This window comes from Eschrichtius robustus, chromosome 2 (assembly GCF_028021215.1).
Source record: "Eschrichtius robustus isolate mEscRob2 chromosome 2, mEscRob2.pri, whole genome shotgun sequence".
Classification (NCBI taxonomy): domain Eukaryota; kingdom Metazoa; phylum Chordata; class Mammalia; order Artiodactyla; family Eschrichtiidae; genus Eschrichtius; species Eschrichtius robustus.
In genome coordinates, this window is record NC_090825.1 from 165235721 (window position 1) to 165263615 (window position 27895).

The 27895-nt window shown below is 38.3% G+C and overlaps 1 protein-coding gene across 2 annotated transcripts; it reads right to left on the reverse strand.

Annotated features, from left to right (window-relative positions):
• Positions 1–19043: 19043 nt before the first annotated feature.
• LOC137758710 (olfactory receptor 7G3-like) lies at positions 19044–27726 on the reverse strand. Of its 2 annotated transcripts, XM_068534707.1 has the most exons (2): positions 26848–27726; positions 19044–19085 (listed from the first exon to the last, which is right to left on the reverse strand). In XM_068534707.1, exons 1-2 carry the CDS (start codon positions 27724–27726, stop codon positions 19044–19046), a joined length of 921 nt encoding a protein of 306 aa, XP_068390808.1. The 2 variants fall into 2 exon arrangements, with proteins under 2 accessions (XP_068390808.1, XP_068390807.1); XM_068534706.1 differs by lacking the exon at positions 19044–19085 and having other exon boundaries at positions 26794–27726.
• Between the last annotated feature and the right edge of the window lie 169 nt (positions 27727–27895).

Genomic DNA, 27895 nt, shown 5'->3' on the forward strand with positions numbered 1-27895 from the left:
TTCTTTTTAGTGTTGTGATCACACGCTCCTTTTTGCTACCCTTGCACTTCTGCATGCCTGATTGTTGCACTCGCTACACTGTATTGTGATTGTATTTTTTACGTATCTCTGTGTTTTCCTGGGCCACATTCCTTGGGGCCAGGGACTACCTTTTTTCATCTATTGATGCTGCCTTAGCATGTTACTTGTTGTGAAGTAGTTAGTTATAAAAATGAGATTTGAATAAATTAAAAGTTGTTATGTACATATTACTTATTATCACTTTACAGATATAACAGGAAAAAATATTAATGTTGGTGCTGAAAGTTCACGTCTAGTAAATGGTGGTGCTACTTGACTCTACTTATAATATTTTTCCCACTATTTTATATCTTTCTACCTGATAGCTCTTCTTTATTTCCATCTATGTTTCTTTATTGCTAAACCAAGAAAAACTGGTATCAGGGTAGGGCTAGGCCATACTTGGCTGGAATAGTAAAGAAATTGTGTGGGGTTTTGGTGAGAAAATCCTGAAGCATACAGGTCTGCATCTTCCCTTTGAGGCATGTGGAGGGGTCTGCTTCTAAAGAGTTTTATTAGCAACTAATCAAGATGCTTTTGCACAAGGCTCCTGATTAGCTGTTGGTATACTAAGAGTGAATCAGAGTTAGCGTAGTTTCTGATTTCTTTTACATTGTCAATGTGGATGATCATTTTTTACTGCTGGGGGTGGTGGTGGTGGGGAGTGAGGGAATGTTCCTTTTCTGCTCCTGATGTTTCAGTCCCGTCAAGAGAGCTCTTAGGGTCATTTCAGCCCTGCTTCTTTACTGACTCTGCCCCAGGGTGATCAAGTGACTTATATAGAAAGCTTGAAAAGAATTAAGCAAGCATGCTTGCCTTGACTAATTCTGTTCTCTCCCTTGAGAGTGTGAGTGAGTGTCTTCTGTTTCTCTCATTCTGTGTATTAGGAGTTAGTAAATCTGCCCAATTCTGGGGTTCCGTTATGTGATCATTGTGTTCAAACTGGATTCTCAAGCCAGGGTTATCAACAGTAACAGGAATATTTGGCCCTCCATCTCTTCTCTTTTCTCTTATTTCCTAATTTATTCCAAACCAAATGGAATTAAGGCATTGTACTTGCTGGAAGGTAATGAAAAGACCCTAACATTTGGTGCATTACCTGGGAACACTGAGAAATAAAAAGAAAGGAGCAGACATTTTGGAGAGGAAAATGTCCATGTGGAAAATATTTTGGTACTGCCAAGGAAGGTAGTCTAGTGCCTTGGTCTTTAATGTATGGTGGGAAGTTGAGACCTTTGACTGTTTGAAAATATTTAGGTTTGTGCAGTAAAGTGCTGAAGCCTAGAAAAGGTTTAATGCATGCTGTATAAGTGTCCTCCGTGCTTGCAGGGAGACTAATAAACTTGGAGGCTTAACGCAATAGAAATTTACTATCTCACAGTTGTAGAGGCCGGAAGTGTGATATCAAGGTGTCAGCAAGGCTGCTCTCCCTACAGATGCTCTAGGGGAGATTCTATCCCTGCCTCTTTCAGCTTCTGGTGGTTGCCAGCTTCCTTGGCTTGAGGCCACATCACTCAGTTTTTGTCTCTGTCTTCACATCACCCCCTTTCTGTGTCTGTATCTTCTCTTTTGTCTGTCTCAAATGTCCCTCTGCCCTTCTTGTATAATAAGGACAATTGTCATTCTATTTAGGACCCATCCAGATAATATAGGATGGAAATCCCATCTCAAGATCCTTAATGACATTTGCAAAACCTTTTTTTCAAACGATGTAACAGTCAAGGATTAGGACATGGATATATCCTTTTGGGGGCCACCATCCAACCCACTATACCAGCCATAAGGTACTTTGATTTTGGCTGATGGCTGCAGCTTATGGCATGGGAGAGTGGCTGTTTCTTTAGAGCCACTTAAGTAAAAGTCTGACATAAAGAAAAGGGGTGTTAGGGAGTTGCAGGTGACTGAGCAATACCTGGAGCGGAATGAATAAGGCACCTGGAGGGTCTTTAGTATACAGAGACCTTTACCTGGCACTTGACTTGAGAGTGTGCAGGAGTTTACAGGGCAGGAAAGTCCCAGGCAGCCGTCCACCTTGCCTTACTCTTCAGGTAGAGTTTTTCTCAAGCAGGCTTGACCGAGACAAAGACTCAATTGTAAGGAAAACATGTTTTGTAGAACTTGTCGTCATTGACACATATGGTCTACCGTAGGCTCAAGTGACTCCCTTTACATGTGGACCCAAGCTGACACTGCATGTGTCAGTTATGTTGGAGAAAGAAACGTTCTCTTAAAGGCAGCCGCCTTTGGTCTATGCAGTTCCATAGCAGGAGGCAGTGAAAATGGCCATGGCGGCATAGGACTGTCAAATCTACGCATCAGAACTGGAGGTGTAATGTCACTCGACAGAAGCCATAATCAGTTCAGTACTGCAGTGTGAACCACAAGGTCATCAAGGAGGAGGGATAACGCAAGAGTCCACGTGTGACAGATGCTCAGGGCTGTGCACTGCACATGGCAAATTCATAGTGACAAATCAACGTCAGGCTAAAAGATTCCTCCTGGTTCGAAGTTGGCAGGTCAGAAATTTCAAATAAATGGCATAGACTAATGGACATCCTAGTGAGGCTAAAACGAAAGAGACTTTATCTTTCTCTCAAATGCCATTGAGTTTCTGCTATGTTCTTTGGTCAAATTCTGTACTGGATTCTGGGAACAAAAATGTGCCTAGTTTCATTCTTCTAGGAGTTGGGGATTGGCTTGCTTTTGAGATTGTTTTTAAATTTTGGGGATAGTGCTGTAAAATCAAATTGTATCTTAGGAACTCTTTAGACTCTTTAAAAGCATAGTTCATGAGAGACTTGATAAACTGATAAAAAAGCCAAGGCCCTAAGAGACCCACACCCGTGTCAGTGACAGAAGTCCAAGCTACAGATACTGAAGGAGCCCTCAGTCCCATTCAGGCAATTAAAGCCCTACTGAGAATGAACCAAATGTACATTTGGGAGGGTTGTTTATGGGCATTTAGGACTTTGGATTTTTAACCTACAGTAACAAGGAAACTTGATTTCAAAATTGGGCTTTAATACTTTGGGACCTTAATTCATAAGAGCGTTTAATGTGTGCCCTTTTAATTTCTCTGTGAAGAATTTGATACTGGCAAAGGTGTACTTTCAAATTTGCAACATTTCTATGATTTCTGCATTGTATTACTGGATGCTTTTATGTATTTAACCTTAGTGTGTCATTTAACCTCATTAACTTTCTGTGGTAGGCTGTGCTGTGGATGGCTGGTCGAACAAAAAGTTGTTTCTGATCATTGGATATGAGTAGCCCTGGAGTTAATTTAAATTAATGCAATTTCTCACCCATATCAGAGGCTTCTGGGATGAAACTCTAAGTCGTCCACCAGCAGTTCCCGGAGGCCACTCAAATGAGTAGCCCCATAAAAGTGTGAGCAGGACTGTCCTGATAAAGGTCTATTCTTTTTCCTGAAGGGAGAGCGATATTCCATTAATTACAGGCTTAAAGGCATAGTTGAGTGGGTTAAGAGATTGAAAAAAACAGGGAAGCGTTAGTGACAATTTCCCTTCTCGTTCCGAATGGTACCTCCATGTGAAGGGAATTTGATTAGTATAACTTTTAACTTTCCTGCTCTTATATTCACTGACACTGGCTGGGTGAGGTGACCAACTTGACTGGCAAAGTTAGGAAGAATAACTGGCCATGCTTTGCTAAGCTCTTCTTTCCTTCATCTTGGGAGTGAGTCTGGTGATAGAGAGACAAAAGTTCTCTGCTCCACTGTGGACATGCCCCTTTCACATGGGTTTGCCTGGAACCAACTTGCTGCAACAAAGTGTGTAAGTCTGGATAATTCTAGAATTCAGTTGACAGACTCACTTGGCTGTCTCATGAAGCCCCTTTTTCCCACATGGGCTCTAACAGTAAAAAGTGACATAATGTGTGGGCTCCAGTGCAAAATGAAACTATAGTGCCTCTTGTTCAAACTGCAAAGAAAAAGTGTTGTTGAAAGTATTTGCACTGGGGTGCATAGTGTCCTCCCCAAATTCATGTTCACCTGGAACCTGTGAATGTGCCCAAGTAAATTCTTTTTTCAGATAGAATCGAGATAAGATGACATCATACTAGATTAGGGTGAGCCCTAAATGGGTTCGATGGGTTGTTCTCTCTTCTCTTTTTCATGTATGTCATCTTTTTCAGCAGAAGTGTTTGGCTAATACTGGGAAGTGACACGAGTAAGAAAGGATATGATAAGATTCCTTGGACATTCTTGTTTCTTAAAAAACAACTGCTTTCTTTCTGTGTTAGAAGTAAGTTCAGATTCAGATGGAAGGCATGGCCTCCCGGAGCTGTTAACACCTTCACTTAGTCTTGGATGTGACCAGTAGCACAGAATTCTGGTGGAACTCAGTAAGACTCCAAATGGGTACCAAATAAGCATGTCATGGAAAGCACACCATAAGCAGGGTGAAAACTAGATGGGAATGGGGCAGCAGGAGTGGTGGCAGACACACATATTGCACATGTCTTCTCTGCTCATGCGTATATTTTATTGTCCCATAAATTTTACTTACAAAACGTAAGTTCAAAGATAAAATCATTAAGAATTTCAAGACAGCAATAGCAGAGCATGAAAGCAAGCAAGGCGTGGGGCCCTTCTGAGCATGGTTCATGCAGGACTTGATCAACTGGTAAAAGAGCCAAGGCTCTGAGATACCCACACCATGTCAGTGACAGAAGTCCAAGCTAGAGATATTGAAGGAGCCCTCAATGCCACTCAGGCACTGAAAGCCCTGTCACTGAGAATGAACCAAAATGTAAATTTAGGAGGATAATTTATGGACATTTAGGACTTTGGATTTTTAACCCACAATCACAAGAAAACTTCATTTCAAAAGAAAGTGTGAGGTCTTCAAGTTTGCTTTGGTTATTGAGGGTCCTTTGTGGTTCCATATCAATTTTGGAGTCGTTTCTTCTATTTCTGCAAAAATAGGGGATTTTGATAGGCATTGCATTAATTCTGTAGATAGCTTTGTGTAATATGGACATTTTAACAATAGTTCATGAACATGAGATGTCTTTCCATTTATTTATGTCTTCCTTAATTTCTTTCAGTAACACTGCAGTTTTCAGTGTACAAGTCTTTCATGTCTTTGGTTAAGCTTATTCCTAAGTATTTTATTCTTTTTGATGCTATTGTAAATGGAATTGTTCTCCTAATTTCTTTTTCAGATTGTTCATTGTTAATGTGCAGAAATGCAAGTGATGTGTATATGTTGATTTCATATTCTGCAAACAAACTTTGCTAAGTTGTTTTATTAGTTCTAATAAATTTTTTGTGAAATATTTAGCATTTTCTACATCTTTTTCAATCGTTTCCCTTTCAGCCTAAGTGTATCCTTCAATCTAGGGGACATTTTGACCTCCATCTTAGGCTTTCATGTTAATTCTCAACTTATTCAGAGTCTTAGTTGGTTAGTGTTCTCCTTATTGTTTGCCACTTTGGAGAATCCAACAAAATGGTCTACTCAAGGTGAGACCTCTTTTCTCTTCCACCTCTGAACCTGAATATCACTTATTACTTACTTCATTCTCTTAGAACTTAGCATTCGAAGTTTCAATGGTGATCTTTCTTAAAGGAGGTCAATATGCTCAACAAATTCAAGACCTCTGGTGAGTTGTGTCAAGTGTGTAGGCATCATATTAACTTGTTGGCTGTTAGCACCCCTGGAAACATTTCTAAAGTGACATTTGAGCTTGATATTCAGGTTTATTGGACACCGCATTAAAGAGTTTAACAGAATAAGAGTAAGCTGGTCTTTCCTAAAGCAGAGTTTATCCAAGGGTGACCTTGTAGCCACCTGCATCAGGCTCATCCCCGTTGAGTCATTGAGTGCCCTCAACCCCCCTAAACTGTAAACTCCTTATAGACAAGAATTATGTTTTATAGCTCTTGTTCCCCTTCCCTCTACCTAAACATGCCTGGAATAGAAGGTGCCTCTACGAACAGGTGTTGCTTTATTTTAAACTCCATTAAGTACATGTATATGTTCATTTCCCTGTGGGAAAGGAGGCTACATTCCACAGGATTCAAATATCAAGCCTTTAAACTTCCTTGAACCCATAGATATATAAATAGTTGCATAACTATCCTCCCTCTATACAACTCTAAGAGGATCATATCAAAGTATGGTCATTAATTGTTTTTCATTGCAAACAGATAATAAGCAAAGTGAAAGGAACTTCTTCCACCAAAGTAAAGGCCAAAGTTCAAAAAGTCAAATGAATATGGGATTTGTTACTATTCTAAATAGTAAAGAACACTGACAAGAAATATCACAGTGCTGGTTGCTATTATCATCTTTTCATTTTCCATTCCAGTTGTTTATATTATCTTCTTGGGATTTCACTGAAGTTATCAAGGTTTTTTAATAGTCAAATTAAAAAACGAAATCCCTTGAAATGCCAATACAAAGAAAAATGAGTCAGAACATGAAAAAATGTTTTACACAAGTTGACAACATATATTCTTTGCTCATTTCTCTTTTTGAGACAAGTTCCATCTTATTCACACCCACATGTACAATAGACTGAATAAAATACAACCCCATCACTCGATGGTGATAAAAAAAGGAAAGACAAGCTGGTTCCAGAAAATTCCTCTATTTATTCCTAGTGTCTTGTTGCATCTGGCAAAAAAGAGCATTTTGTAATATTCTCTAAAGTTTTATATTTTATAATAATTTGCTTATTTATCTCAATGTAAATATTAAAAACGCATGAGAAATATTTTAACATTTGGCATTTGACTATTCCTATCTATTTCCTTAATGTTTCCTTTGCCTCGTATGATGATCTTTTGGGATAGACAGCACATACCACTCTCATACTCCCCAGACTCTACAGCCCCATACACATGCAAAATAGCTCGTGGGGATGTGTTAACATACACTTGGTTGAGGCAGGAAGGCTGTAGAATACATCGTTTTTACACCTCAACATTTTAAGTGCTTTTGGAAAGTAACCCTAGTTTGAGTGCAAGATCCATCGATTTATCAAATGCATTTCAGGTATACCTAGGTATGTCCAGTCAAATGGTAAGGCTATATTACTGGGAGACTATTTACATGAGCAAGTGAAAAGACATCAGTGAAAGAATATATTATAACCAAGAGTCAGATATAATACGTCAGTCAAATAGAATGTAGATCCCAGAAACATAGCCACACATATAAGGACAACTGATTTTTCAACAGAGCTGCAAAGCCAATTTTGAGGAGAAAGGATAGTCTTCTTGACAAATGGTGCTGGAAGCATACAGCACACGGATATTGTGCATAGATAGCCATATGCAAAAGTATGACCTTTGATCCCTACTTCACACCATATAAAGAATTAGCTAAATGTAGATCAAAACATAAATCTCTAAAACTTGGACAAAATCTTTTTGACCTTGGGTTAAGCAAAGATTTCCTAGAGATGACACCAAAAACAAGACCCATAAACGAAAAAAAGTGATAAATTGGGTTTCATCTTTGGAAGCCATTATTAATAAAAGAAAAGCCACAGGTTGGAAGAAATATTTACAAATTATATGCCTGAAAAGACTTGTGTCTCTAACACGTATAGAACTCTCAAAAGTCAGTAATTAGAAAAAATTTTAAAAATTAACAATATGGGTAAAAATATTTAAAAAGAGATCCTGCCAAGGAGGTGTACGGATGCAAATAAGCACATGAAGTTGCTCAATGTAATGAATTATTATCTAAATGAAAATGAAAGCCCCAGGAGATACCACTACACACCTATTGAATGGCTAAAATTAGAAAAGTCCAAGCACACCACGTATTGGTGAGGCAGTGTAGGAACTGGAAGTCTTTTACACTGCTAGTGGGAAGGAAAATGGTACAGTCACTTCAGTCAACAGTTTGGCTGTTTCTTTATAAGTTGAACATACACCTACCGTATGATCCAGGCTTTCTGCACCTAGATATTTTTGCAAGAAAAATGAAAGCATGTTTTCATACAAAGACTTGTACGTGGATCATCATAGCATGTTTATTTTTAATAGACAGAATTGTAACAACCTCGAGCACCCATCAACAGGCGAATGAATAAACATACTGTGGTATACTCATACAGTGAAACACTACTCAGCAAAACAAAGTGATCAACTATTGATACCCACAAAAATATGAGTTACTCTCAAAATAATTACATTGAGCGAAAGAAGCCAAATAAAAGAGTCCTCACTGTGTGAATCCATTTATATAAATTTCTAGAAAACTGCAAACACATCTCTAACGATAGAAAGCATATCAGTGGTCACTTGGGGATGTGGAGGGGTGGAATGTGAGGGAAAAAAAGGGGCTTTATGAATGAGGCATAAAAACACTTGCAAGTGATGGATATGTTCCTTTTCTTGATTGTGTTCGCAGTTCCATGGGTATATGCATATTTCAGAACTTAAATTGTGTTCTTTAAGTATGTGCAGTGTACTGTGTGTCTGTTCTGTTTAACAGAGCCATTACAAAAAGGCTAAGAACAGACGTTTGTCTCAACAAATAAATGTAGCAAAGAACAGAAAAGTCAAGTACAGTATGATCTCTGTCAGTTGAATTTTCCTATAGTTGATTTCCCTCAAAAAATATATCCCAGTTCTTAAAAGAGATGGGACTCTAGTAAAAGGTAAAAAAAACCGGCAAAGCCATCAGCAGGGTGCGCTCCAGCTACTTTTCAATTGTGAGACACTAGGTGCACGGTGCAGACATGCTAGGGTGTTTGTTCTTCCTGCCCAATATCTTGGAGAGGATATTAAACACCCCCGTTAAATGCCTGCAAGTGATGGCCAGAGTGGAGTTTGGAGAATGATGGCTGTGATCTTTAATATGGTTTTGCCTTTGTAAAGAGTCTCACTCAGAATTTCCAGGGTAATTTTGGAGTCAACTTTTTTTTGTTTTTTCGATGATGTATGTGTCTAACTCACCTCAAGAATATATCCACGTAGACTTGAACTCAGCGACCAGCTGGTGTAAATTTGTGTGGTTATCTCCTGACCTAACCTTTTAGCCTCTTTTTGTTCCTTGAGTGTAGTTAAGCTTCATCTTGCCTCGGGGCCTTTGTATTTGCTGTTCCCATATTTTGGAAATATTATTTCCAGAAAAATTGTCCATAAATGATTCCTTTCTATTCTTTGGCACTCATCTCTTAAAGATATTTTTTCCTTGATTGTCCTACTAGCCTAACTCAGTCCCAATTTATCAGATTACCTTACTTCTTTCACAGAATAATAATCAAAACAAATATTATCTTTGGTGTCTCTTTGTATTTAAATGAACTTCTTCCCAAAGAACTCAAGCCCCACAGTGACAGAGGTTGTTACCTTTCTTATCCCTTATTCTGTGTCTTCGAACTGTGTCTGGCATGTAGTAATCACTCGAGGCCTGTTGACTGTGCAAAGAATATGTGAGTAGATGAACAGATTTGGAGTTATTTGAGGTTGCTCTTAATGATGGCTGGTGTTGGTGATTAAATTAAAACTGTAGGTTTTAGAGTTGGAAGTGATCTTGCTGAGTCTCACAGCTACGGCAAAACTCTCCCTACTGTAGCATCCCTGACAGATGATCAAGTCTGAGCTTGAATAACTGTATATGAAAGACCCTAGCCAGGGCAACCTCCTAGCTTTCTTGCCAGCAGGTCACAACCTTCCATGGGAGTTTGCTCCCTATTATTCAGCTGTAATTAGGAGAAAACGGTTTGATTTACCCAGAATCATCTTCTCTCAGTCTCCTTGTTCTAGTTCCTAGAGAATAGACAGGACAGAGTTTCCTCTAAATTACATCCTTTGGGTTTGCATTCCTGCTTGTAACAAAATAAGCACCGTGCTATGGCAAAATTCCCCTTGATTGTCTGCCACTTGTTGCTACATTGCTTGTTAGTGTTTAGAAATAATTTGTGTTAATGTTCCACATTATAATTGATGGAGTACAGAAATAAAAGAGATCTCGGGGTTATGTCAGAAGCAATCAGACGGATTTTTTTTTAATATTTTTAGATATGTAATTCTTTTTTTTTTTAATTAATTTATTTATTTATTCATGGCTGTGTTGGGTCTTCGCCCCTGCGCGAGGGCCCTCTCCAGTTGCGGCAAGCGGGGACCACTCTTCATCGCTGTGCGCGGGCTTCTCACTATCGCGGCCTCTCTTGTTGCGGAGCACAGGCTCCAGACGCGCAGGCTCAGTAATTGTGGCTCACGGGCCCAGTTGCTCCGTGGCATGTGGGATCCTCCGAGACCAGGGCTCGAACCCGTGTCCCCTGCATTGGCAGGCAGACTCTCAACCACTGCGCCACCAGGGAAGCCCCCAGACAGATATTTTAACTTACCCTTTTAATGTATTTAATGCTGACACTGTGAGGAATTGAGCATTATAGTCACCGCGTTATTGCCATTGCTGAAAAAATGTATTTATGGTGAAATTTATGGTAACTTTGAAAGCATTAGCTGATGGGGGAATTGTCAGCTACATCTTAGAGCTCTGCGCATTTCTCAAAAAGTTGTGATACGAAACACCTCTGCCTTTTCTTGTATTTCTGTTATGTTCAGCTACTTCACAAAAAGCATTCTTCATATTCCTGAAATAATGATGGGCTTAGTTGAGATTATTTTGGGTCCTAAGGGAACAACATGTGTGCATAATAGTGTCGAGTTACACCGAGCCTGGATGTTTGGCTCCAGACTGAAAGCCCCATGGAGTTGTTTTTTCACATCTGTTCACCAATGTGTATGAATGGGAGAAAACCAAAGTTCTGGTTTGTTCGATCAAGGGGAGCCACACTCCTTTTACTTTTGCTGTGACAAACAAGTAAAGAGGTGTAAAATATCTGAAAAGAGCCTCTTAGGGTTTGGTAGAATGCTTAAGTGGGATGTAGAGAATATACAACAAAAAGAAAAGCAAGTGAGTACTGCTGGCAAAGTTTTTCAAGGACAGCTAACAAAATAATAATAGTAGTAACAACAATAGTAAGATTGATTTTAAAAGACTTAAGAGTGGCATGGACTAAGCACTCTACCTGTATTAACTCCACACCACAGCTCTGTAAAATGGGTGAGGTTATTAAGAGGAGGTTGTTTTTCAAAGAGGAAGTGAAACACAAAGAAGTAACACTCCTGAAGTCCCACCACTAATAAGTGGTGGAGCTGGGGAAAAAAGATCCAGGCAAATTAATTTCAGAGTTAGTGCTCTTAACCAGTAGGTTATGTCCCACAGGTAATATTTGCACATTTTGAAATCACTTTACAAATACTATTTTTACCCCTAAAGTACACAGGGAATACCCAGGGAAATTGGCATTATAATTATTTTTATCTCTTTGCCACTAATCTGTTAACTTTTGGCAGTTCAGTCTCCTTCCCCAACTTCTTAAAAATTCAGCCTACAATCCAAAACAATAAGGGCTAGTGAAAATAAATGTCTTGTAAATCCAGTTCAAGAGAGCAACTAAAAACTAAGGCCCCCAAGGATGTAAAAGAGAAAGCAAAAGAAAAGAAGAGACAAGAAGCCCAAACCTTATGATTAAGCTCCACGTTGTTAGGTAAAGGGGCATTTAATGAATGCTTCTTTAATACCTTGTGCACAGAGGCATGGCTCTACAGAAGCCAAGGAGTCTCCCTTTCATCACGGATTCATGGTATGCTTCTGGCAGGGTCACTTCCTTCTTTGAGCCTCAAAGCTTTTCATCAAGACAGTGAGGGAATTGGAACAAGGTTAGCTCTCACAAGCCAGCTCTCATGTTCTCTCATGTTACCTGTGAGTCTAGGCAAGTGCCGAATGTCTTTAACATGACAGATTATATTTTTTCTTAACCATTTCTCTTCTCCTGATTTTTATGTAATTTCTAATACATAGTAGAATAGTAGAAAAGAAAACATACCACACTGAAAAGTAACTGATACACTAACTTTCCATTCTCATTTCACTGCCAATTCAGCCAAAAGCCTTCTGTAGAATTCTGATGCAGACCATGAAAACACACTGTAAGTGTTCCAAAGTCTTTTCCATATTTGGTAGTCCTGTGATTTCCATTGGCAGAACTATCTTGGACTGTCATCTGAAAATCTATCAAAAAGAAATTAAGTAATAGGAATTCATATCAATGATATTGGAGAAAGAAATCCTTGAACTTATCTTACTGTGTGAACCTTCATCCATGTGCAAAATCAACAAGAAAGGTTCAACTTTAAAGGCAACATATTCCCATGAATAGAAGGGAGAACATAACACAAATAATATACAATGCTAATATTATGTACATACACATATATACAAGTGGTCTTGAAATATATTCCTAGATATTAATTGGATTAAAGTTTGGGGCAATAAAGCATTTTTTCTCATCGAGAACATTATTCTTTAAGGCACATACAGACACACATATCTGCCCTGCTGGCCTCTCACAGTTTCAGCTGATTCCAGTCATGTCCCCAGTTCATTTCCCCATATATTTATTCTCAGATTAGTGATTTTTGAACAGGTGTTCATCTCTTTAGAAATACCTGTGCCATGACCGCAGAGTACTCAGATTTCTTTTTGGCATTTGGTGGCATATGATGGGGAAAGTGACGAGTTGTATGACAGGAGAGGTACAAGGTGAACCTTAGAGTAAGTAAGACTTTATGCATAGTTCTTAATCCCAAAAGGAAAAGAGAAGGATAGCAGCGAAAGTCATTGGAATAAAGGATCTCTCAGATGAATCAGCATTAGGATAATTCATTGGTTACCGACTGTCCAGTCGTTTTAGGTTATAAAGTATTCCTGAGTGACTGCATCACTTTATGAAAGGATCTACCTAACTATAGCTTTCTTTTGCTGGAGTTAGTTTATATGGCAATAATATGCATAGAGAATGGCAATTGTGAATTCCTGTCTTCCCCAAATTGAAGACACTCGTTAAGGTACAAGTTTCCCCAAGACTGCAAATGATTTATCCGTACTATACTGACTGAAACTGTGTCTTACCATTCTTGTTTGTTAAAGGAGATAACAAGGCTAACTTTGAGTAGAGTAATAGCAAGATACTTAGAAAATACTTTCAGGTTAAGTTTTGTATACAAAGTTCAGTGTTTACCCACCAAAAGCAAATCAGCTCATTTAGTATTGCAGGAAATGCCTTCATACTTTTTCATTGCCACTAAAGGAATTTAAAACACCTGTTGGATATATTCCCTCCTAGAATGCCATTTGTACACTTATTCCTAATAGGACCTGTTATTTTAAATGCAAACTCATATTAGAAGGCTCAGAATTGATACTCAGTATTTTTAGTGATCACATGGTTTAGGGTCCTCAGATTTGGGCTCAGAGTTGCATTTCAAGCATTGCAAACTGAGCTTGTTAAATGATTTCCTTGCAACCAGGAAAAATTTTTTATCTGAATCTAAAGTCCAATTAAAGAAATGTGATAGTGGTGATAGTGGTTGATGAAGCAGACTAGCATAGCAGCTAGGGCAATTATGGACAAGTTACATTTAACCTCTCTGTGCCTCAGTTTCTTCCTCTGAAACTGAGTTTCTTCATCAATGGTGATAAATCTGGTACCAATCTGACAGAGTTATTGTAAGAAATGAAGGAGTTCACAAATTTCCTAAAGGCTTAATGTTTGGCTTGTCATTACTAAATGCTGGTAATTATTAGTAAAACAATATCCCTCTATTATTTATTATATCAAAATAATAATGATAAGGGCCTGTTATTTTAGTAGTTCTATTTTTTGGTCATATAGTTTAGACTAACTCATATTGTTTAAATGTGAAACCAAGAAGAAAAACAGTTTTGTTTTGTTTTTTTCACCTGGTCAAGGAACCCAAATCACCTAATTCAGAAATGTTTCTAACTTGGCATCTGCTTTGAATCTGTCACAGCCAGAGAAAGTTTATTGTCTCAGAAAGTGACAGCCTTGTATTTGTGTAGCATAAAAAAGAAGATACATGCTAGATAAGATATAGACCCCTTATCATAGTCATGCCACATAGAGTGCAAAACTATTCCTGCTGGGTTCAAACATTGTGATCCAGAGCCTGCCATTGCCTATTATCAGGGGCAGGAAAGCGTAAGAACCGTATGTGTTTGCCCTTAAGTTGGTCTACAACACAGATACTGTCAATCAGCCTCTGATAGTACCCTCCCCGTGGACAAACGTCTGTGCTCTTTTGAGCATGATCAGATGGAGTCTACCATCAGTGTGGTGGGAATTCACTTGGCTTCAAGTGTGTCCACGTTGAAGGGTGAAATGAACAAATACTAACCAAATTTGTGGCTGTCCAAACTAGGAAAATAGTTAAAGAATCAGGACATGAAGAATCAGGCAAATACTCATTTGGCGTCAACCCAATAAAAAAGCTTCTTGGTGAGAAAAAAGTTGCCAAAGATGAAAGCCCAGAATAGTGCTACTTTAGCCTAACCACAGTGTCAAAGCAAATAACACACATACACACAAACGCAAAAGGAAGCCCTCTTCACACTAATGCCCCGAAGTCCTTTATGGGTCTTCAAATGGAGCAGATTAGGTAGGTTGTCCTTTACGGACTGGGTCCACCTAACAAGACTGCTTACTAACAGAATATCTCTGTTTTGTCATTTAATAGACATCCCAAACTTAATATACCTTGCAATCAAATACACACATAGTCACTCTTGCTTTTCCTGTAGACTTTCCAAAACAGAAAAGGGCAGCTCCATTCTTCCTGGTGCTCAGTTACAAAATGTGATTCATCTTTGACTTTTTCCTTTCTCTCTCCTGTCACATCCAATACAGAAGCAAAATGTGTCGGCCCTATCTTTGAGATAGAACCAGAATTTGACAGTTTCTCGATTTTTCCACTATTACCACTCAGGATTAAGATTTCGTTGTCTGTCATCTTAATTATTATCCCTCTGAAATGTGTCCTTAACACAGTGGCCGGAGAACCCTTTGAGAATCTAAGTCAGAAGAATTATGTGACTTCAGTGTCTTCCCCTTCATCATAGTTGAAGCTGAAGTTCTTAAAATGCTGGAAAGTTGCTACATGATTACCCTCCACATTATATATTTGATCTCATCTCCTCCACCTCTACTCCTTGCTCACTCTTTTCCAAACACCTTATACTCTTTAGTCCTTGATGTTCAACAAGTATAGTAGGCAGACATTTTCACTTGCTATTCCCTTTACCTGAATTGCTGTTCTCTTTACTATCTACAGTACTCATCCACTCACTTTTTTGGGTCTTTTCTCAAATATCACCATCTCCATTATGAGGCCTTGCTTGGATTCCCTGTAATAACCTGCAGCCCCACTAATACACACTACCTCCTTAGAAGCCTCCCTTCTGCTGTAGAATCTGTTGAATGAATGAATGGAGTGAGCTATGTCTAATTTCCAAAAAAATAAACATCAGCCGTAAACACTTGTTGAGAGACGCGTTCAGGGTATAAAGAATAAAAGAAGTGTAAATTCAGGCCTTACCATTCACCATCCATTCCCTCAGGGTTCTGCTATGGTGTATCTTTGAATAAAAAGCACAATTTGATAAGACTAATTAATAGCTTAAATTCGTTAGACTCCCAAACCTTTTATAGTAGAAATGTGATAAAAATTGTGTCAGAGATTCTCAACAAAATGTTAGCAAACTGAAGCCACAAAAGTATAAAAACAATTATATACCATGACCAAACGGGATTTGTGTCAGGTATGTAAGGCTGGTTCAACATTTGAAAATTAATTAATATAATCCATCCAAGACAAAAAAAGGAAAAAAAAAACGTGTAAATACATGCAGAAGAAGCATTTGACAAAATCCAGTGTGTACTCATGAGAAAAACTCTCAGTAAACTAGGAATAGAGAGGGACTTTCTTAACTTGATAAATACGATCTACAAAAAAACCAATAGCTAACATCATACTTACTGGAGAGAAACTCAATGCTTTCCCACTAAGATTAAGCACAAGGCAAGGATGTCCTCCTTTATTATAACTTTTCAGTATTGTGCTGCAAGTCCTTGCTAATGCAATAAGGCAAGAAAAGGAAATAAACGGTGTACAGATTGAGAAGGAAGACATAAAGCTGTCTTTGTTCACAGGTGACATGATCATCTATGTAGAAAATCTTAAAGAGTTGACCCAAAACTCCTGTAACTAATAAGTGATTATAGCAAGGTTGCAGGATCCAAGGTTAATATACAAAAGGCAATTGCTTTCCTATATACCAATAATGAGCAAGTGGAATAGGTTTAAAAAAACCCCACACTATTTACAATAGCACTGCCAAAAATGTATACTTCAGTATAAATCTAATAAAATAAGTACAACCTCTATAGGAGGAAAACTACAAAACCATGATGAATGAAGTCAAAGAATAACTAAATAAATGGAGAGATATTGCAGCATGTTCATGAATAGGAAGACTCGGTATTATCAAAATGTCAGTTCTTTCCGACTTAATCTATAGAAATTCAGTGCGATCCCAATCAAAATGTCAGCAAGTTATTTTATGGATATTGGCAAACTGATTCTAAAGTCCATATGAAGAGGCAAGAGACCCAGAATAGCTATCACCTCATTGAAGAAGGACAAAGTTGAAGGGATGACACTACCCAGCTTGAGGACTTATTATGAAGGTGCAGTAATCAAGACAGGGTGGTATTGGTGAAAGAACAAATAGATCAATGGAACAGAATAAAGAGCCCCAAAATAGACCCACATAAATACAGTCAACTGATCTTTGGCAAAAGAACAAAGGCAATACAATGGAGCAAAGATAGTCTTTTCATCAAATAGTGCTGAAACAACTGGATGTCCATAGTAAAAAAAAAAAAAAAAAAAATCTAGACACAGACTTTATATCCTTCATAAAAATTAACTCAAAATGAACCACAGAGCTAAATGTAAAACACAAAACTGTAAAACTCCCAGAAGATAACATAGGAGAAAACCTAGATGACCTTGGGTATGGCAATGAATTTTAAAATATAACACCAAAGGCACAATCCATGAAAGAAAGAATTGATAAGCTAGACTTCATTAAAATAGAAAATTTCTGCTCTGTGAAAATCACTATCAAGATAATGAAAAGACAAGCCACAGAGTGGGAGAAAACATTTGTAAAAGACGCATCTTGTTAGGGTAAAGTGGCAACTTGCAAGCTTCTTACATGTGCAACTGGTGTAATTTATTTTGGTATGTAGTGTGAGGTACAGACTTTAGTTTTCAATGGGTGTGTAGTTTTCTAGGCATCAATTTTAAAGATTATAACTTGACTTTATCACAATCAAACTTCCCAGACATACTTAGAACTATTTGTGGATATTCTTTTCTGTTTAATTTGTATATGTGTTCATTCATGTAGTAATGCTACAATGTTTGAGTTGTAGTGGCTTTATAGTTAAGTTATATAGCTGCCTGCTAATTAACAGATACTCAACTTCTAATAAAGTTTATTACTTGTACCTGAATGCCTCCAGATTATGTTCTTCATTCAGACTCTTTACTCTTCACTCAATATAAATTCAGAGCTGATATACATTAAAAATTGAACTAAGGTGGCTAACATTTTTTAGTTTTCATCTATATTCCTAGATTTAAAATATGAGAAAGTAATAGAATGCAACATTTTTAAAAACCTCTAATGACTCACATTTTCTATCTCTAATTAAAACAGAATACCCTGTGGAATATCTTTGCATCATTTACCCGGTTTCATTAATTCTGGCTGCTGAAGTTAATTTAAATTCACTCTGGTAAAATGAGAGCTCAGTATAAGCTTTTAGGATACTCAGTGAGACTTACAAATAGTCATCTGCTAGGTGGTAAACAGTAAACAGTCTTGTTTATTGCAAATAATCTTAGCCAATAAATGTTATTTATGCTCCATTTAAGAATAAAGATATTAATCTGAGATCACAAAATGATCTTTTTTTTAAAGCTAAAAGCAATTCTGCTTTAATTAGTTGCAAATGCAAATATTACCCAACTTCTTTCTCCTTCTTTGATAGTTGTATAGAAATAAAACTAAATACAAGAATGTAAGCCAAACCCACTACAAATGAAACTGCACTACAGGCCCAGTATCTTCAGTGATTTCTAGATGATTTCTATGCTCAAACCTTCATTCTATCCTCTTTTCCTAAACAGAATTTTTTTTTTTTTTGGGTTTTGAGTAACTTTTATTACACAAGGGATTCATATTCTTTATGGAGAAATCATGTAATCAAATAATCCAAAAATAGATTTAAAAGCAGCCATAATTCCACCTCTCAGATATATTATCACTGTATCTATTTTATAGTATAGCTTTCATATATATATTTTTAACATCTTTATTGGAGTATAATTGCTTTACAATGTTGTGTTAGTCTCTGCTGTATAACAGTGCCTCAGCTGTACGTATATATATATCCCCATATCCCCTCCTTTTTGCGTCTCCCTCCCACCCTCCCTATCCCACCCCTCTAGGTGGTCACAAAGCCCCGAGCTGATCTCCCTGTGCTATTTGGCTGCTTCCCACTAGCTATCTATTTTACATTTGGTAGTGTATATATGTCCATGCCAATCTCTCACTTCGTCCCAGCTTACCCTTCCCCCTCCCCATGTACTCAAGTCCATTCTCTACGTCTGCGTCTTTATTCCTGTCCGGCCCCTAGGTTCTTCAGAACCTTTTTTTTTTTTTTAAGATTCCATATATATGTGTAAGCATACGGTATTTGTTTTTCTCTTTCTGACTTACTTCACTCTGTATGACAGACTCTAGGTCCATCCACCTCACTACAAATAACTCAATTTCGTTTCTTTTTATGGCTGTGTAATATTCCATTGTATATATGTACCACATCTTCTTTATCCATTCATCTGTCGATGGACACTTATGTTACTTCCATGTCCTGGCTATTGTAAACAGAGCTGCAATGAACATTGTGGTACATGACTCTTTTTGAATTATGGTTTTCTCAGGGTATATGCCCAGTAGTGGGATTGCTGGGTCGTATGGTAGTTCTATTTATAGTTTTTTAAGGAACCTCCATACTGTTCTCCATAGTGGCTGTATCAATTTACATTCCCACCAACAGTGCAAGGGGGTTCCCTTTTCTCCACACCCTCTCCAGCATTTATTTTTTGTAGATTTTTTTGATGATGGCCATTCTGACTGGTGTGAGGTGATAGCACTCTTGAAGATGGAGAGGAAAGAGTGAATTTTAAAAAATAATAATTCTTAAATATTTTAAATAAAGATTCTAAGAGATATTTCCACAACTTTATTCATAGTAGCACAATTTACAATAACCAGGAGGTGGGAGCAACCTAAGCATCTATCAGTGGATGAATGGATAAACAGAATGTGTTATATACAAACAATGGAATATTATACAGCCTTAGAAAGGAAGGCAATCCTGACACATGCTACAACATGGATGAAACTTGAGAACATTAGGCTAAATGGAACAAGTCAGTGACAAAAAGACAAATTTCATTTATATGAATTATCTAATGTACTGAAATTCATAGAAATGGAAAATAGAATAGGGGCTGAGAAGAGGCAGAAAAGGAGAGTTGTTGTTTAAAGGGAATAGAGTTTCAGATTTGCAGGATGGAAAAGTTCTTTACTTAACACTACTAAACTGTGACCTTAAAAATGGTTAAGATAGTAAATTTTATGTTATGTGTATTTTAACACAATAAAAAAGAAAAATAGTAACAATGATCAATGAAACAAATATTGCTAAATGTTAATTATTGAATGTAGATACTAGATGAATGTGTGCTCATTTTATCATTCTTTCAACTTTTCTGTATGATTGAAAATTTCACAATAAGAAATTGAAAAAGAAAAAAAGTATTTATTGTATAATTACATTTACATGAAATATCTAGAGTAGGAACATTTATAGAGACACAAAGTAGACTAGAGGTTGCCAAAGGTTGAGGGAGGGGGAAGAGTTTGAGGTGATGAAAAACATGTGGAAACAGATCATGGTGATGGCTGCACAACATTGTGAATGTAACCATGGCACAAAATTCCACACCTAAAAATCATTTAAATTGCAAATTTTATGTTACATATTTACCAAAAATTTAAAAATAGACTGAGCATGTAATAGGCATTTTAGTTTTTAGAATTTCAATACTAGCTTTTCCCAGTTTCAAAGTAGTAGATTCAATATTCTTTCCACATTATTATGGACCATTCATTGAAATTCCGGTCCATGGTTATCAATGCTGTTACAGTACATTGTGAATTATCAGAGAAACAGTCAAATTATTGTACAATGTACCTTGTGATTGTAATCAACAGAGTTAGGGGCTTCTTTGTTGCCATAATAGATTTTTTTTTTTTTTTTTTTTTTTTTTACTTTTTGGCCACAGCCCGAAGCATGTGGGATTAGTGCCCCAACCAGGGATCAAACACATGCCTCCTGCATTGGAAGTGGGGAGTCTTAACCACTGGACCGCCAGGGAAGTACCTAAACTTATTTTTAGTTGACTGCTGTGCTACAGTAATTAAGACATATTATACTGGCTCAGGGATAAAGAAAAGACCTATTGATCAGAAAATAGAGCCTAGAAAGAAACCAATACCTAAATGGACAGTTTATGCAGGGACATAAAAATAAGTTTGGATCCTGCTTCACATCAAAGGGAAAAGTAAATTTCAGGAGGGTTCATATTTCTAATGTAAAAGCCAATACTGAGGGCTTCCCTGGTGGTGCAGTGGTTAAGAATCCACCTGCCAATGCAGGGCACACGGGTTTGAGCCCTGGTCCGGGAAGATCCCACATGCTGCGGAGCAACTAAGCCCGTGAGCCACAACTACTGAGCCCATGTGCCACAGCTAGTGAAGCCCACGTGCTCAGAGCCTGTGCTCTGCAGTAAGAGAAGCCACTGCAATGAGAAGCCCGCGCACCGCAACGAAGAGTAGCCCCGAATCGCTGCAACTAGAGAAAGCCCACGCCTGGCAACGAGGACCCAATGCAGCCAAAAATAAATAATAATAAATAAAATAAATTTTTAAAAAAATTTTTTAAAAAGCCAATACTGAGAATTCTTCAGTCTGAAGTACTATGGGTTTCATAAAAAAAGACCTACTGAGTACAAGCCATTATGGAAAGTATTAACAAACTTTAACTACATAATTAAAATGTTCACACCAAAAAAAAAAAAAAAAGCTGTATAGGATATCTAAAAAGAAGTCATACACTTAAAGGAGAAATTTGCAATGCATATAACAAATACTAATATCCCTATTATGTAAAGAATTAATATGAATCAATAAGAAAAAGTTAAACAACTCAGTAGAAATATCACAAATAGATATTTAACAGAAAGGAAAATAAATGTGTGATATGACAACTGATGAACTAATTTTTACAACAAGCAAACTGTCACAATAAATGAAAAGATGTTGGTGATAATATGAATTACCAGAAACTTTTTTTTTTTTTAAAGATTTATTTATTGATTGATTGATTGATTGTTATGTTGGGTCTTCGTTTCTGTGCTAGGGCTTTCTCTAGTTGCGGCAAGTGGGGGCCACTCTTCATCGCGGTGCGCGGGCCTCTCACCATCGCGGCCTCTCCTGCTGTGGAGCACAGGCTCCAGACGCGCAGGCTCAGCAGCTGTGGCCCACGGGCCTAGCTGCTCCGCGGCATGTGGGACCCTCCCAGACCAGGGCCCGAACCCGTGTCCCCTGCACCGGCAGGCAGACTCCCAACCACTGCGCCACCAGGGAAGCCCCCAGAAACTTTTAATGTGTGTATAAATTGGTTCAACCACTTAAGAAAACTCTTAAATACCCAAAGGAGAATATGTATTTCCTTTACACAATAATTCCATGACAAGTATAAAACACTCTCTCACTGCTACCATGAGATGTGTAAAAGAATACTCACACGGAATCATTCATAACAGCAGAAAAACCAGCTGCAAGCAGACTACCTTTCCATCAGCATTATAAAGCATATCTATTTTGAAAAGTCACCATACATAATGTAAAAATACAGAATATTGTAAATTAATTAGTTACTAATACACACCAAAACACAAAAATGCAATAATTAGAAAAACGATCAGGATAAAAAATTTAAACGTTTCAATTAAAACATTTTGGAAAGAGGAAAATCTATTAATTGCAGAAACCTAAATACAGGAGTGGTAAGACAATGACATTTAATCCTATTACCAGTTTTACAGTGCAAATATGACCAAATAATGACAAATTCATAGGAGTTAAACTAATAGAAGAACATCAAAGAAAAGGATCAGTAAAAAAATTCAGGATTCTGTTTGTCACTGGAGGGGAGGGGGTGATGCAAGTGGGAGAACAGTTGCATTCTATAATGATGGCATTGCTTTAACTTCAGGATAGGTATGTGCATGGTTATTATGTTACTATTCCTGCAGAACTACACATAGGTTTTTGTTTTTTTTTTTTTACACATAGGTTTTAAGCTCTCCTTTGTATATGATATTTTAACAAGTAAAATTGAGGAAAGGCCCTTCCATATTCTTAATTCTAAATATATTTCCCAGTTCTTCTAATATGGGTCATGCAGCTTAGACTTTAGAGGTCATCAGAATCTCCAAAAGTACTTATTAACAGTTCTATAATCCCTTACATGTCTCCCCAGAGGTTCAAAGTCAGTGGTTCTTGCTGGAGGTCAGGGAAACCTCAGTATGAACAAAGGTCTCAGGTGATTCATCTCTGCAGCTGTTCTGTGGACATCAATGGAGGAAGCTCTGCACTAGAGTGAACAGGAGTGCCAGGCGGGGAGCTGTTTCCCAGGCTGGTGCTGAAAATAAAACCACCCCTCAACCACCAGTGAACAGAAGGTTCTTCACCCACTCTCTTGACTCTCCCTTGACAGCTCCACTGTTTTCACCTCATCCACAGAGATGGTTCTGACTGATGGCCTCTTGTTTCTGTGCTTCTGGGGAAAGTGATCCTGCTTATCTTGCCAGCTTCCCTTTCTCCTCTTGTCTTATTCTCAACATCTCCTTGTCAAAGGAAAGTAGTTCTCCATAGAATAAGACACATTTAATAATTTTCCATGAAGGCCCTAAGTCTGCACCCAATCTGCTAAGACATCAATGATACAATTAATTTTATTCAAGGATGTTTCTCTATGTGGACTCCACTAGAGATGTGTAAGAAACAAAGCAATAGGGACTTCCCTGGTGGTGCAGTGGTTAAGAATCTGCCTGCCAATGCAGGGGATACGGGTTCAAGCCCTGGTCCAGGAAGATCCCACATGCAGCAGAGCAACTAAGCCCATGTGCCACAATTCTGGGTTCCATATTGTTGATAAATCTGATGGAAAAGATGTGGTCCCTAGTCCAGCAGCAGGAGTATCACCAGAGGTGAACACCAATTTGGGAAGGGAAGTAATGGAATGGAGGGATGCTTTCCATATGCTTGTTATTTTGTTATTTTGAAAAAAGACCTGAAGTTAATAAAGCAGTGTGTCAACATTTGTTAATTCTGGAAAGGATCTAGGAATGGTCATTTAAAAAATTACACTATGCTGTTCTGATTATTTATAACATTTGGTAACCTTATTAGGAGAAACATGTAGTCACGCTGATGAAGCTAACTGGATTGGCACCTCCTTTCTCAGAGACCTCACAGCCTGGCAACAGAGATAATACAGAGCTGTGTTAAAAACACAGAACTGGAAGATACAGTAAAACTGCCCAAGCCTCCTCCCTGAAACCACTACAAAAATGAAGTTAAATGCCCGCAAAGTTGAAAACAATCACCATGTTTGTAAATGAGCATATTCCTGCTGAGAAAGAAAAGAGTCTTTGCCATTGTGGAGAGAGAGTAGAAGACTGACAGAATGAGAGCTCTTTGAGGATTGCAGGAAAGGTACAAGGGAACATGTCAAGATGGGAGACAGGCAAGAGGCAAATGGATGCCTTGGTTCTAATCATTTTTTGCATGTCCTTTCCTCACAGTTTCCCATGGATAAACTTGTAGTAAAACACCTGCCCTGATTTCTAAACATTAACAAAGGGACATTTTGCTACCTGGATGACTTCACTGTGCAATGATGCATCTCTGCTAGGTGTTCAGTGATGGAGACTAAAGTTCTATAAGAGGAGAGGGACTGAGTGAAGCTCCAGGCTCCTGGGCAAGAGGGCTTATCTCCAGGAGGAGGTACAGGTGTGCTGTTTCTTTACCAGGGAAGTGCTGTTGAGTGCGGTTTTCACAATTTGTAGTCTCTGTACCTCTGGAGGACCAATATCCAAAGCTCCTCATTAGCCAAACAATTTCATCATCATTCTGATGCCAGTGCAGTGCAAATCCTTAAAGGCCAAGAAGATATAATGGAAAAATTCAGGGTGGTTGATTCCCTGATGCTATGAAGCCAGGTGTTCATCATTCACTGCTCCACCTCTTTCTGTTCACATGTATTTCACATACAGTGCAAATGTGGACACACCATTCTTCTCTAACTGGACTCTAGTATTCTTTTTGTAGATACAACCAATGGCATATCTATGCAATCAATGATATCAGGAAGCCTGGTTATAATTGTAGGTTATGAAGTTATTTATTTATTCATTCATTCATTCATTCATTCATTCATTTCAGCCATATAAGAAGGAATGAAATTCTGACACATTACAACATGGATAAACCCTAAAAACATTATGCTCTGCGAAATAAGCCAGACAAAAAAGGACAAATATTGTATGATTTCAGTTATAACGTACATAGAATAGGCAACTTCATAAAGGCAGAAAGTAGACTGGTGGCTACAGGGGAGAGGGTGAGAAGGATTGATTTTTGAGAGTACTGGAATATATTAAAAGTTGTTTATTTCTATACTGAGTAATCAAAGCACGTTGATATTGATGGAGTGAATAAGGTCACATGTGGAGATATTTCATTGGAAGTTTATTTGCCCTGCTTTCTTCTTCACTATATTGAAAGAACAATTCTGAATGTTCATTCTTGAAAATTGTTTTAGTGGCCTTTTTTTTTTTCTGTATTAACTTTTTTATTAGTGGCTTATTTTTAAAGTGCTTAAATTCCTGTCTTTACCTTTTGGATTGTATTAGTCTCTCAGATGCTCAACTCCTCTGAGGTCATAAAAATATCTTTGTATATTGTCTTCCAAAATATTTAATCACTTTGACTTTTGCTTAACATTGGAATGATTTTTGTTTGTTTTTGTCTAGAGAGAAAGATGTTATCAGTTTCAATTCCCTTTTTTTTTGAGTTTTTTAAATTGTGGTGAAATAGATATAAAATTTATCATTTCAGCCATTTAAAGTGTTCAATTCCATGGCACTAAGAACATTCACAATGTTGTGGGACCACCACCATTACCCATTTCCTGAACTTTTTCATCACCCTGAACAGAAATTCTTTACGCATTCAACAATAACTCCGGGGAATACCCTGTCAGTCCAGTGATTAGGACTCAGCGCTTGGCCTGGGTTCAATCCCTGGTCAGAGAACTAAAATCCCACAAGCCATGATGTGCACGGCCAAAAATAAACAAACAAAAAACAATAACTCCGCATTTCATTCTTTTCTTAGAGCTTTCAAAAGGAGCCCAACACTTTGACTTTAGCGCAATGTAGCTGATTTCAGGCTTCTGATTTCCAGGACTGCAAGAGAATACATTTGTGTTGTTTTAGGTTACTAAGCTTGTGGTAATGTGTCACAATGACAATAGGAAACTAATACAGGACATATGTCCCAAATCAGGGTGATAATAAAAACAATGTCTTTTGGGTGTCTCCTTGGAAAGATTCTTTCTGCATTGCAAAGAGACCTAAGGAGAGGCAGCCAGTTTTCTGTTTCTGGTTATTGTGTCTGAAATGTCCCTGCACAGCTATAGGCATTGATGACCATCAGGGGAACAGCCTTAGGAAGAAGGCTTAGGCAGAATGAAATGCAGCCCTGTGTTTTTGTGCCTAGACCTATCTGACCTCTAAAGTCATTGTTAGAAAAGATGATAAAGTGATCATTTATCATTTCCCTATGAGAGTCGAGACTTTTGCCTTATTATTGCTGAAGGCATGCATGTATTCTCACTGAGAGAATCGAAGTGTCTCAGATCTTCCAAAATTGTAAATATAATTATGCCAATTTTGTAGATGAGGAAACTGAGCTTAGAGGGTTCAAGTAAACTGTCAAAGGTCACATAGCTACTGTTTAGCAGAGGTAGGATTCAAATCCAGGTGGTCTGATTCCAAAACTCTCACCCCCCAGAAATATAAAAATAAAATAAAAAAGAAACACCAAAAAATTTTCTTTAATTAAAAACAAATCCTCGGGGTTTCCCTGGTGGAGCAGCGGTTGGGAGTCTGCCTGCCAATGCAGGGGGACACGGGTTCGAGCCCTGGTCTGGGAGGATCCCACATGCCGCGGAGCAGCTGGGCCCGTGAACCACAATTACTGAGCCTGCGCGTCTGGAGCCTGTGCTCCGCAACAAGAGAGGCCGCGATAGTGAGAGGTCCGCGCACCGCGATGAAGAGTGGCCCCCGCTTGCCACAACTAGAGAAAGCCCTCGCGCAGAAACGAGGACCCAACACAGCCATAAATAAATAAATTTTTTTTAAAAATGGTCCACATCAAAAAAATCTTCAAAAAAAAAAACAAAAAAACAAATTCTCACCCTTAACCATCTGATATCTGGTCTTAAGTATTTCAAGAAGGTGGTCAGACTTGCTGGACCTCTCCTTAATTTATTTATCTGTGTTATATTCCAGCAGTGTAAGCCCAAAGCAACTGGAAATCAATGGAAAGATGATATTCTAGAAATGAGTTTCCTCAAAGCCCCCATCATAGCCTTGTTCCTCAGACTACAGATAAAGGGGTTCATCATAGGGGTGACCACAGTATACATCACTGATACTACTGCACTCTTCCTGGAGGAGTGAGTGGCTGCAGAACTAAAGTACACCCCAAAACCTGTCCTGTAAAACAAGGAAACAACTATTAAGTGTGACCCACAGATGGAAAATGCCTTATCCTTTCCACCAGCTGATGGGATTTTCAGGACAGAGGAGACAATTCGAGTATAAGAGAAAATTATCCCAGAGAGAGGAATGACGCCCAACAGGCTAGTCACTAAACACACGAGGATATTATTGATGAGGATATCAGAACAGGCGAGTTGGAGAATATGAGCTAGTTCACAGAAAAAGTGGGGAATTTTTAGTTCTGTGCAAAAGGACAGCCGCAGTGCCATCAAAGTGTGGAGCAGGGCATCCAGAACACTAAAAAAGGAGATCAGAACCAGCCTGCAGAGCTTGGGGTTCATGATGAGGTTGTACCTCAGTGGGTGACAGATGGTCACAAATCGATCATAGGCCATCATGACCAGAATTCCATTTTTCAGTCCAGCAAAAGTCAGGACAAAGCAGATTTGGGTGAGGAATCCTGTGTAACTGGTGGATTCGCTCTGTGTCTGGATGTTCACTAGCATCTTTGGGATTGTGGTGGTGCTGAAACAGATGTCAATGAAAGACAGATTAGAGAGGAAGAAGTACATGGGAGTGTGGAGGTGGGAGTTATAGATACTGGCCAGGATGATGAGCAAGTTACCAAGCACAGTGACCACGTATATGGACAGGAACAGGCAGAATAGGAGGGGCTGCAGTTCTGGATCCCCTGACAATCCCAGAAGGAGGAATTCTGCAGTATCAGAGAGGTTTCCTGGTTTCATGTTGTCAACGGGTCTGTTAGAAAGATGGTGACAAGAAAACAAAACTTCAGAGAAACTTCCTTAATCTTGTCCATATTTTGAAACCAATCAGTTACAGGTCTTTTCTCCTGCTTCCTTCTCTCCCCTCTTCTTTCCTCTCCTTTTCTTGCTTTACATTCCCACAAAACTT